The sequence below is a fragment of the Molossus molossus genome, unplaced genomic scaffold (genome assembly GCF_014108415.1).
Source record: "Molossus molossus isolate mMolMol1 unplaced genomic scaffold, mMolMol1.p scaffold_m16_p_6, whole genome shotgun sequence".
Lineage (NCBI taxonomy): Eukaryota > Metazoa > Chordata > Mammalia > Chiroptera > Molossidae > Molossus > Molossus molossus.
The window spans coordinates 61,289,743-61,302,686 of record NW_023425399.1 but is presented as its reverse complement, the minus strand read 5'-3'; the positions used below and the strand labels follow the sequence as shown (position 1 = coordinate 61,302,686).

The window sequence follows — 12,944 nt, the reverse complement described above, 5'->3', positions numbered from 1 at the left end:
TTGTTACTAGGATGTGACCTAAGGCCATTGGTTCTTCACTTTACACAATTTCAGGTTGCAAAAGGTTTCATATGAACTCTCTATTTTAAATAGTAGGAGAAACCTGTACATGCTTAACTAAGATGCTTATTGGTGTAAGTAAAAGCATAAAACATTTGATTTCTTCAATTACTCATGATCCTCTGATTCTAATTAAATTGACAAAAGCAAAATCTCAGGGCCTAGCATACCCTAAGCTTTGTCTCCAGAGAGCGGGTACATGCAATGAACTGTTCCTATTGCAGAGATTGAAGTAAGCGCAGGATTAGAGCTGTGTTCATAAATGCTTCTACAACACTTAACTCTGGAAATAAATCTATTCCATAAATATTTACAGAATGCCTTCAATACACCAGGCACTGTTCTAGGTCCTGGAAATACTGTAGTAAATCAAACAGCAAAACCCTTGACCTTCCCTGTTGAAGTTTACCTAGCAGACGGAAAAGAGATACAGTAAAAAATATACTAACCTTGGACTATAGCTCAGTTTCAGGTGAAGGACCAAGGCTGAGGAATCACGCCTTAGTGGCAAACACTCCTCATTCCCCAATGAATACTATGGCAAAGGACATTTGTTTCAACCCATGGTTTCTTGTCCCATAGAGAATATGAAAGAGGATATCGGAGAAGCTGAAAGAGTTAGATATTGTTGAGAGAATTCCAAGCCTAGTGAGACATGCTTCAGTGAGACCACCCTGTGAGCTCAGAGGACATACTACACTGAAATATAACTCTTGCTTGAGAAATCAAACGGTGAGGTTCTTGCTGAGGGAAATAATTGTACATAGATATCTGATGGCAGATTGAAGATGTCTGTACCCCAGGCAGTGAGTATGTGTGCCTGTGTGTGTGTGTGTGTGTGTGAATGTGTGTTAGTATGTGTGAGTGTGAGCATGAGTGTGTGTATGAGTGTGAGTGTATATGTGTGTGAGTGTGTGTGTGTGTGTGTGTGCCCATGTGTGAGCTCCCTTTAGCAGCCACCAATTCCCAGAGAGGCATTCTGCTGTAAGCTATTGCAGACAATGCCTCCCGGCAGCCGGGGAATGGTGCCTCAGCTGTGAAAGAGGATTCTGAATGTACACCTCAGCACCCGCTGCACACAGCATTTGAGAAGTTCTGACAGAGGGAAGCACCTCCAGACGAAGTCCCTCTGAATAGAACAGTCAAAAAAATCACACCCTTAAGTATCTAGGGATATTCTGTCCCAGGAAGACTGAAGGGAAAGATGACCACCTCTGCCACCCACCTCCTGACATTGGAAAGTGATGAGCAGTTTATTGACAGTGAACACGGAACTATCTCAGTAGGTTACATAACTAATAGCTGAATTCTTGTCTGCATAGATCTATTTCCCAACTTTCTCCTCTGGTTCTAGCAACTTGTGGATGACCCTGGTGTCTGAGTTCTGCTAATAATACCTCTTGTTGCTCCCCAGACTTCCTGCTTTGCTATCTAAGTTACCTCAGCATTCCTTTTGACTTCTTAGCTCTTCCCTAATCTTGTGACCCATTCCTTCTATTACATGTTCTCCTTTTAAAACACCTGGAGTGCTTCCTGATTTCTGGTTGGACCCTGAATGATACCACCCTACTGAGATGATTACACATTTGAAGATCTGAAATATAAAAATGAGAATTTTAAAATCCTAAATTTATGAAAGATTTACAAAGTCATTTAGTTAAATCCCTTGCTTTGATTAATCCCTTTACAATATCATGTTAAAGAGATCTTTTAGAATTTGTCAACTCCTCCGTTACAGCTTGGGACTGGAAACAGTGGCATGGGTTTGCCAGGAGGTAGATTTCAGGTCTACTCAAGAAACAAACTGCATAAGACTTCCTAGAGAGACAGATCGCTCTGTGTACCAGGAGTATCTAAGAAGTCTACACGGCCAGCCAACTTGGACGTCGTGAAAGGACTCCACCACTGGGCGCTGGAATATGCTTAGTAATTCCTAAAAGCTCCTCCAGCTCTCAACTTTGGCAGTTACAAGTAACTTAAGTGTATTAAACCCCCAAGCAATTGTCCTCACTCAAATTCGTTTTTTAAACTTGATAACATTTCAATATATAACTAACTGCTCCTGATCTTCCATCTCTCACCCAGTCATTTCCAGCCCTTACAACAAACCTTTGTCTAATCACAGGCATGGAAAAGCATCAGTCACACACTCAGATGATCTGTGTCCTGCTGATGGCCTTGAGGTTACAGGAAGTGAACACCCCTACCCTAAACAACTGCAGTGGAGAGACTAGGTTTTCACACTAGGTCACCTCAAGAACTACACCAAATATCCACACTCTCAGTTATGACACTAAATTTCCCCATTACTGGGCCCCTCTGTGGATTCACTTTTAGGAAAACATAACCACACAGGAAAAAATTCCAACATGTCGAATGGAGAGCGGAGAGGAACTTCTCAGAAGTTCCTCTGAGAAGAGGAACTTCCATACATATGCATCACATCCAGTTCAGGGGCAGTTTTGTCACATGTCCTGGGACATGCACAGAAGCCAGAGCAGCTTGGGGAGCAATTGGAATGTGCTTGCTGTTTCAAGGCAGAGACTTGGGAGCAGGTGGCACAGAGGTCACTAACAGTTCTTTCAGTTGGCCATTGTGCTTTACCGATTCGTGAGAAATGTGTGTGAACATGAATTGGAAAGTCCAAGTGGGTTTGAGCCTGCATCTCCCTGACAGTCCATCCTCCGGGCTGTCATTGTGTGCATGGCACCACATCAGCTTTAAAGGTGGTTTTGACTGTGCTCTGCCAGAAAAACCCAATGTGGGACATTTCAAAACATAGGCTGAAAAACACATGGCTGTGCTTCCTATTTGTTCAGAACAAAATAGGTAGGACACCCTTTCCTAGAGTCCCTCTGCATTTCTGTAAACAAACAAACAAACAAATAAATGAGGCTATGTTGAATATTACCCATGCTTCTTATTAAAATGTAGGAAAGAGGAAAATAAATAATTACAACACTGTGTCCAGGTAGTAACTGAAAAGACACCTGTGGGTTTCCCTTTCAAGCCCAGCTCCTTCCTCTCCTGTTAGGAGCAGCCCGGCAGACAGTTATGTACTTCCTGTGCTTGGCTTGGGCATTCACCTCATAACATTTTGTTAGTTCAGGGTCTTTCTTTACACAGAGAGGAGTTGCTTTACTGCATTTGATTCTCCAATGAAGTATGAGCTTCCTGACAGTGTCAGTCCCTGATGCCCTTGGGCATAAAGGATGGGACCATTGTCATACACTTCTGACACAGATGCACATTCCATCCGTACAGAAACTGAGGCAACCTGACCACACGCAGGGCTGGTGATTTGGGAAGAAGGCAAAGCAGTCATTGGTACATAACAATAAAGAGGAAAATCCCCGTTACTTGATTTCCAGGTGAAGCAATAGGGGACACCCTGATGTGAAAGCAATAGATAATTTATTTGAATATACACAGGTACTAATTTTTAAAGCAGTTTATTCTGAATGTGTCTAAAACCTTCTTTCTTTGAAACACGAGCTCGAAGCCATAAACTAGGAATAGCCTGCTGTTTAATCTTGGTTCTGAGGTCAGAAGCTATTATGTTTAAATGTCTTTGTTTATAACAAACTCTAAGAAAGAGGTTAAGGTGGGGCCACATAAACAACTTATTTTTGGTTTGAATGAAGATTCATATAAACTCACATTTCTGTACCCCTTCTTAACTTTATGTATTAAGGATTTAAGTCACTTAGAAGACTATTATTTAGATTCTTTCTGAGGTAGGAAAATCAACATAGTATCCGCAGTCATAACTATTAGGATGAATGATCATAATATACACTATAAATGTAATAGTTAAGCGGTAAAAATAGAGTCATCATTTGCTGCTATGGACACCTATGCCCTTACTTTTTTTCTTGAAGGGACATCACTATGAGTGGGCAAATTTGACCTATGGCCTTTTCCCGCCACACCATAGGTTGGGCCACACAGCTTCCTCTTCCTTTCACGTAAACATACAGCCACCATACTCACCTAAGGCATTTGGCACAACCCTTCTTTCTTATAATGGTTTTATTTCAAAAAATAATTTATTAAACTAACTTTGTGTTTTTAATTTTAATACTTGTGGAAGAACTTCAAATATATCAATTGACAAAAATCAGACCATGCTTTCTAATCAGAGCCTCAGGAGAAATGGTCATTATTCTTTTCTATAACTTCAAGTTCTTGTAGAGCAATGGGAAAGAGACATAAAGCTTTGTAGTAATATTCTTGAGAAACTATCCCTCAAACTCAAATCACAGTACTCGATAGAGGCATATGTAAGAAATATCAACTGATATATAAACAAGTCGTGACTGGGACTCGGTTTCCTACCCAGTTCTCCTGATGGTTAGGTGGCTTAGAAATGTAAGACACCTTGCTGACCCATTTCTATTGTCACCACATTCTCCCCAGAAATCCAATGTGCAAATCATGTGCCAATTTTGTCATACTATCTACCTTACTTCGTTGACAATACATTGAATTTATCTTAACTAGCCAAACCCATTCCAGATGTATTGCAAGCCTACAAATAAGAGAGCTAATATAGAACTTGAATGGGGATATTAGCTGTGTAAGTGACATGTATCACCAACATGTTCCACACTGCTCTTCTTGGTGCACATGTTTGACACCAGGTCCCCACTGGACCAGCTTGCTGCACGTATAGCATCTATCTCATCAGATAAAGACAGACCCATAGAGCTCAGCAAATATAGTCAGAATGTGGCACAGAGCAGTAATTATTACTTACCTTGCATTGTCACTCTTGTTGGTTCTGAGAACAGGGGGATGAGCAAGAGGTAGATGAGGTAGACGAAGGAGAATCCATTATACCGGAATGCACATGCTGTGGGTGGGAAGAGAGAAAAAAACGCATGAATAAGATAGATTAACAGGATACATGCAACTGTGGGGTGACACCATCAAGTATTGCTGGATCAAGCTAAGTAGGTATGTCAGTTAGGAAGTAAAAATTGAGCATTTATTCTGTGTTTATCACTATGTTTAGGGTGATGAAAAATGAAGAATTAAAATGCATGGTTCCTGCTCTGTTTTTTAAATTATTTTTTTTTCCCTTTATTGATTTTAGAGAGAGAGGAAGGGAGAGGGAGAGAGAAATAGAAACATCAATGAGAGAGAACATGGATTGGCCGCCTCCTGCATGCTCCTCACTGGGGATCAGACCCACAACCTAGGCATGTGCCCTGACCAGGAATCAAACTGGCAACCTCTTGGTGTATTGGTCAACACTCAAACACTGAGCCATACCAGCTGGACTAAAATGTATGGTTCCTGCTCTTAAAATCTAATCATGAAGGCAACACCAATATATCTGAAAGAAGGTGGGTCATAAATAAGTTACAAAATATGTAGGCAAGTTAAAATTGCTACAGAAATATAGAGGGAAACAGGATTCATAAGGGTTTGAGGGGTAAGGTTGTCAATGGAAGTGATGACACTGAAGAGGAAGAAAAGCGAAGAAAAATATTTGTTAAATGTTCTATGGCATTTCTTTGTAAATTATCTCATTTAATCCTCATTGTATAAGTAAGGAATCTCAGACTCAGAGAGACTCAATCACTGAATTCTCCCAGCGAAGATGTGACCGAGTCAGAACTGAATTCAGGTCTACAAGCCTATGCCCGTTCCTCTGCATCACTCTTCTTAAAAGTAGCACAGAACTCCAGTGGATACCTCTCCAAGTTCCCATTTCCTCATCTGTGAAATGGGTATGACAATTGTCTCTAACTCACAGACTTATTATGAGGAATAAATGTAACGTGTTTAAAACACTTGGCTCAGGGTCTCATACGCAAAAACTCCCCAAAACATGAGCAATTACTGTAAGCATCCTCACTATTAGATTGGGAGAAGAAAGTGTGCAGTGTTCCATGCAGAAAGAAAATGATCACAGGATAGCAATTAAAAATTTTTTTTGGATGAAGGAAGACAGAGTAAAGATAAGAAGGAGTAAGTATGAGTTTGTAGAATGAGGCGATCAAATTAACAAATATCACAGAATGGAGACATGTTGAAACAAATGTTAGTAGAAGAGAAAATGAAGGGCAGGGATATATGGAGTTGAGATGTCAGAAAATAGTCACTGATAATTTGAATCAGGAGAGCATATTTCAGAAAGATTAACCCTGCAATTGTACATAAGCAAGATTGGTGGGAAGCAAAACTTAAATGTTGTGACAATAATGCTGGGGTATAAATAAGGACCTCAGGTGGTGTAGCAACAATGGTAATTTTTTTAAAAGCTTCCTACAGAATAAAGAAGTATTTTATAAAATAAATATGGAGAGGTGTGAAGAGAAAGTACATTAAGAATTACTCCAAGGCTTACATCCCAGGTAACGATAAGGATTACTGCCATGGAGAAAAAGAAGACATTTAAGAAGAAAATGAAGACTTTACTGTGAGACACATTCAGGGATCCAAATAATGGGACTTAGATCTGATGGAAATAGTCATTAAGAGTGTGGACACCATTTCTGCATAAATGGAGAGGAGTCCTGAGCAGAGGTGTTAGTTGAAATGACAAGCAGAGATGGATTCTCCAAAGGCAAGAGCAATAAGGAGAAGCACAGAAGACAGAGCAGCGGCCATGCCACTGCTCACACAGGGGAGAGAGGGCAAAGAGGCACTGCCACACATGAATAAACAAACAGCAGGCTGTGTCAGGCAGATACAAGAAAAACAGAAATGTCCGTTTTCACAAGAGAAAAAGCTTTCATAAAAGAAGTTCACCGCAACAGAGAGACAAATGTGTCCTTTGATTGTCAGCAAGGATGTGAGGGCAGCCCTCTGAAGAAAGCTCAGTTCAGAGGAAAATAGTGACTTGTAGAAGAACAAGAGAAGCACTCTCATAACCAGGAAGTAGGAAACAAGAAGGGGACCCAGGGGGTTAAGGTCTTGAGTACTTCTGGTCACAGAGTGAGGAGGGCCTTGGGCCACAAGACAGTCCAGTGTGGGATGCACATCAGGACTAAGAGATGCAGTACCCAGACCAGAAGACGAGATCAAGAAGTGCTAATCCTGACACACAATCCTGGACAATGGGAGCTTGGCACTTTCAAGCCCAAGCAACAGAAGGGGAAGTGAGGGATGGTATGTAGGAGAAGAAGAAATCCACAAAAAGAGTTTTTTCATCTTAAAGTCGTCATGTACATATTTGTAGCTTTTTATATCATATTGACATTCTTAACCTCCTTTATGAAAGATCCAAAGCAGGAAGAAACTTTCACACTAATGATTGGACTGACAGGAAAATACATAAATGAGATAATATAAAAGAACAAGAATGTAAAACTGAATTGTCTTTCTAGCTATTTTCCCCCCTTCTGCTTCTTAGTTCTCATCCAGAGTTTAAGTTTCCTAAAAACAATCCAAAGACATTTGGTCATTCATTCAGTCAATAGTATTTATTGAGCATGTCCCAAGTGCTAGGGCTGACAATGATCCCTTCTTATGTCTGGGAGTTTACATTTTGGTGGGGAGATGTATGATGAACAATAAACACAATAAAAGGTCAATGACAGGTATGTTGGAAGATAAGTGCTGTACAAACAAGAAGTCAGGGAAAAAAGGGGGGCCAAAGGTACATGGGGTGAGGAAGGCCAGTGGCAGCATTCATTAGGGACACTGAAGGTAGAGCTCAATGAGAAGGTGTGATTTGAGCCAAGAGATGAGGTAGGTGAGCAAGCTGACCAAATCTCCTTGTGGGAGAGCCTGTCAGGCAGAGTCAGTGGCTCAAACCAAGTCCGTAAGGTGCAAATAGACCTGACCTGCCTGACCTGCCCAAGACAGCCTGTGGGGAGCCCAATGTGCAGCAGAGTCCTGGATTTGGCCATATCATGTGAGCCTTGCAAGGTACCAGAGGATGGTGGTTTTCACTCTGAGATGTCAATTAAGTGATAGTTCTTACTCTTGGTTCAAGGTCATAAACCTGCCTCCTACCTATGCCTGCAATGCCTTTTCCACCAAGGCACATCCTATGCTCTGTGCTACTGCCCAACTCAATAGCCAGAATCTTCCATTTGCTTTGCTGCTTCCTGCCTTTAGACCTTGCAAACACCATACCTTCCCTCCAACTAGAACATCTCCCTGTTTCCACATAGCTCACATGTTTCCTCTTATGGAAGTCGCCCATGTCATGACCTCCGCCAAACAGAAGTGCATTTCCCTCCTGGTCCCTCTTCCAGAGCACCTCTCATTCAAGGTCACATACATCTCTTTATGTCTTTGACCAGGTCTATGATGTCCAGTGCCCAGTGACCAGAAGTTGCTCATGCTCATGAAAGGAATGAATGGTGAATAAATGAATAAAATGAAATTTTAAAAAAATGTGAGGTCATCTAAAAGAGGAAATTAGGGTATTCAGGTGTACAGCATTCTTGGTAGTATAGAAATATAAAAATTGACATTGCCCAAAATAAGCATTAAATCAACTAGGAAGTTACTTTGTTTTTAGCTTTAGGGAGTGTGGGGTTTTTGTTGTTGTTGTTGTTGTTGTTGTTGCTTGTTGTTGTTGTTGTTTTTATCCTCACCCAAGGACATTTTTTGCATTCATCTTCAGATAGAATGGTAGGGAGAAAGGGAGGAAGAGAGAGAGAGAAACGTTGACGTGAAAGAGACACATCAAGTTTTTTAAATGATGTTTTGTATTGTGCAGCAAAATTACCAAATGCTGTGTATTTCTGGGTAAAGAGAAAAGTAGAACTTACTTGTATACTGCATTACTTGCAATAGCATTCATAATGCACTCACTTATCTGCTGTGGACTTGTATCAGTAATGACTTACACCAATGTGCTTGCTGGGAGTCAAGCCCTGATCTGTGCACTTCACATATATTACCTCATGCTATTACCATCTTCCCTTTACAGATACTACTTCATTCTCTTTCTACACATGAAAAAGCAGGCAGGAGGAGAAAGCACAGGTAAGTAGCAGGCTGGGTTTGAGCCTGGGAGTCTAGTTCCTGAGTCTGTATCATCTTCCAGAAGCTTAAAGGCCTTACCACTGCCACGCATCCTTGCCTGTCTACTTTCTCCCCAGATAACTGCCAAGGGCTCATGCCAATGTTTACCTTCCAAAGGCTGAAAACATTCTATATGTATTTTGCTGTTTTAGTTTTACAACCTTGTTCTGTAAGGTTTTATGTTATGTGTAGTAGCAATGTGTATACTGAGGAAATTGCTGATTATTAGCTTTGAAGGAGAAAGATAGGAGCCTACTCTTGGTTCTCACATCACAACCTTTAGTTACCATTATTTATAGTAAAGTCCAGAAGCGTAAGAAGAAACCAGGAATGACCCATAGTGGTTGGCAGCCCCAGATGGTCCCCACTGAAAGTCTACTCCTGTTTGCAACACGGGTGAGTAATCCTTGCTTTTGAATGTGGGCTGGAGGCAGTGACTCACTGCCAGTGAGCAGACAATCAAAGTATCCAGATACTATCTGGTGGCTTCTGTCCTGGCCACCACCTCTGACTCTCCTCTTACTCACTCTGAGGGAAGACAGTTGCCAGTGAAGAAGCTCATGTGGCAAGGAACAGGTCAGTAGCCAGTAGCCAGCCCTTGTCAGCCAACAGCCACAAGTCAGCCTAGAAGCAGGTCCTCAGAAGGCTGCACCCTAACCAACCCCGTAACTGCAGCCTGTGAGAGAGCCGAGCCATTCCTGCCTCCCAGGAACCCTGAGGTAGTGTTTGTTGCTTTAAGCTACAAAATGTTTATATAATTTGTATGCAGCAATAGATGATTAATAAAAACTTTAAAAAATGTAAGCCACTTCTAAAAATCCAACATCATTTACTTTTGTCTGAAATTACCCCATTTGATGACAGTGGCCAAATTACTGAGTTCCCTGCTTTATATGTTTGAAGTTGCTACCCCGGAATTCCCCAAGCATGTGGGGACTTTGGATGCCATATTGAAGTAAGTTGCCCACATCCAGGGCAAAATATGTTTTTGGAATTGTTAATAAGGCACATTTGAGCAAGAAAGCCTTAGAAGGCAAATGGCAACCACTCCTTTATCAAGGGTGAATTTGTCTTTGTTCAGGACCTGGAGACACTTCTCACATATTTGTTACTCTTGCTAATGGCTATCATATCTCTGCTGCACAACATTCCTGGTGCCCCGCACCCCTGCTGGTTAGTCAAATCACCAGGACCTCTGTCTTCTGCCTCAAGAATTTTACTTCTGACAGTATAATTTTTTAAAAATGCAAATCAATGTGTACAAAGGAAAAAAAGATCATTTTCTTTACCTACATATGCACTATAGTTTCCACTATTCCTACCTTGTTTAACTATCCAAAATTGCATGGAAACTTCCCTTAAAGGATGACAGGGGCTGGCTAATTTCCCAAACAAAAGACTGCCAGCTAGAGAGTTCATGATTACAAACTGAGGTAACAAGTCCTCCCTGAGGTGCTTCATGAACATCAGTGCTACTATTTGCATTGTAAACAACAGGGCTCATCTAATTCATGAATTTCATTTTCTAAAGGTGAAAGGGTGGCATGCAGTTTTGGAGAAACTCTCCAAGTAGGAAAAATGGTATATTTGACTTTGGCAACTTAAGTTGTATCAATATAAAAAGGGAAAAAAATCTCTTGCAAATACGAAAGTGTTAAGATGGCCACATAATATTTATAAAAAGTATTTGAGTTGCAATACATGTATACTAATTTCCTTATTATTGCAATGTGATGGTGGAGATGTTTATGCACACTTTAATTACCCTTCCATAATAGTTGAAGGTCATAATTTTAGATTATGTTATTAAAGGTAAGTGCTCTCAGAGCAGAATTTTTAGCAAGACGCAACCTCCAACTTCCTTCATGCACTTCAGCAAGGCCAAACAACATTTCACTATTAATGGCCTGGGAGACAGTGTCTTAAATGTTTAGAACCTCCATTTCAACTAAGTACGTTCTAAATGATCTTTATTGCCTCAGGGAGATTTGTTTAACAGTTTTTAGAGTAGTAGATACACATTATTCAGAATAAGCAACTTCAAAACCAAGTGGCAAAGTAGTTCTGTCAATTCAGTGATTGCAGAAAAATTATGTTTAATATTTTTCCTTCTGTACTTTAAACCAATTGATTACTCTAAAAAGAATTTCCTTTCAAAATTCTGGTTATTTTTTTTTTTTTTAAACCACCAACAATACAAACAGCTGCAACGTATTTACAATTAAACAGGAAGAAATTAAACAATTGTAGATTTTTTTCCCAAGGAAGCAAAACTATTAAAAGAAATAAGAAGCAGGAAAGCTGCTGTTATGTCACCTGATTCATTGTCTATTTGTGTAACACTCTTTCCCTCATTATAGACTCCTGTGTTTTGCATCCGGTTAAGTTTATAAATGTCTCAAGTAGTGGAGCTTTAGAACAACTGACAGTCAAGACCAGAGCGTTCTTTTCCCTTTTACTTTATTTCTAAACTCTACATCCACCGGAGGTCTTGTCCCCAGTGCTTCCTTCAGAAAGTTACAAAAATTATTTCTACAAGAAAGACATGCCAGAAAGTCTCGCCCGATGACCTATGCTTATTCACTGAATTTTACATAGCACCTGCATTAAGTTCTTCATGTATATCATAAAATGTTCTTATATTTGTGATTCAAAAAGCTAATAGAAATATTGTTCAAATATAAAAATATTATGCTTTCATATTCAGAGATAGTCCCTAAATTTTAACTTTACATTTTTATACAGAGATGTATGAAAGCTGACTTTGTTCCAGGAAGTTTGTGGGTATAAGACTGAATCAATCAGTCATGTATTTCTCATACTTCAAGAAATAGAAATATTATAGTCACATTAAAGAAGGTGGTTCAAAGAATGTAATTTTAGAGTAAAGCCTCAAGGAAAAAAAGAGTTTTATGGGGTAATAGATTACAATGACTTAAAATAGAATTGTATTAGCAAAAAATGATAACCACTGCCCAGTCTTCTAAATTTTTTAAGCCAATCTAAGGAAAAATTAGGAGAAAGTATCTTATTTGTAAAGAATAAAAGCCTCTGGTCTGGTGTTCTGCTTTCCCCAAACAACCTGGGACACCATTTGTATGTGGTTGGCCCAGTAAATTTAAAATTTGTTGCCTTCTTAATTATTATAAAAGGTAGGGTTCTATTTTCTATTTTTAATTAATTCAATATGTGTATATCAAATTGAATATTACTAACAGTATTAACAGTTTAACTGAGGTTTCTAAACTCATCCTAATTCATTTCATGGTTTGCATAAAATGAATTTTAAAGAAAGAATATAGTGCTAGCTTTTTTCTCCATTAAAATATATTTTAATAGGTTATCCACCATTTAGCAAATGTACAAAACTTGTATTTAAAACACAAATGTTCAAGCTTGGTCATGCTCATGCTATGAAACTGTCCTCTGGTCCAAGAGAATAACAACATAAATGTTCGCTCATGACTGCAAATGAGGAAATAAAGCTTTTATGTTCATAGATGATTGCTTAAGCTATCTGAAAAAAATATATTAAAAATCAGGTATGTTTCATTTTAAGTATGAAGAACCCTGCATTTAAATCCACAGTTCCTAAGTTTACCAAAATAAAACTTGCTCTCTTACCACTGTGATGAACAAGAAATGAGGGTGCATGAGTGAATGCTGAGAAATGTCAAATGTGAACATCATTTATTTGCCCACCCATCTCAGTAGCAATTTTATTTACTAAAAAGCAGAGTTAGTATTTGTAGTCTGGGAACTGAAAGTTCAGACCTCACTAGCTTGCTTCATTAGGTTTGTGTCACGGTGTTCACTGATTTAGAGTCACTCATCATCCTTCATATACACATTTATTCTTATGTGCATAAGACACTTTTTAACTTGGTCTT

At 39.5% G+C, this 12,944-nt stretch overlaps 1 protein-coding gene across 1 annotated transcript in view; it reads right to left on the bottom strand.

Annotated features, from left to right (window-relative positions):
* Positions 1-12,944, bottom strand: part of PIEZO2 (piezo type mechanosensitive ion channel component 2) — a 586,652-nt gene that overhangs the window by 479,367 nt on the left and 94,341 nt on the right. Inside the window, exon 2 of the mRNA XM_036245071.1 lies at positions 4,820-4,915. Within this exon, the coding sequence (XP_036100964.1) occupies positions 4,820-4,915 (96 nt within the window). The remainder of the gene's footprint in view (positions 1-4,819; positions 4,916-12,944) is intronic.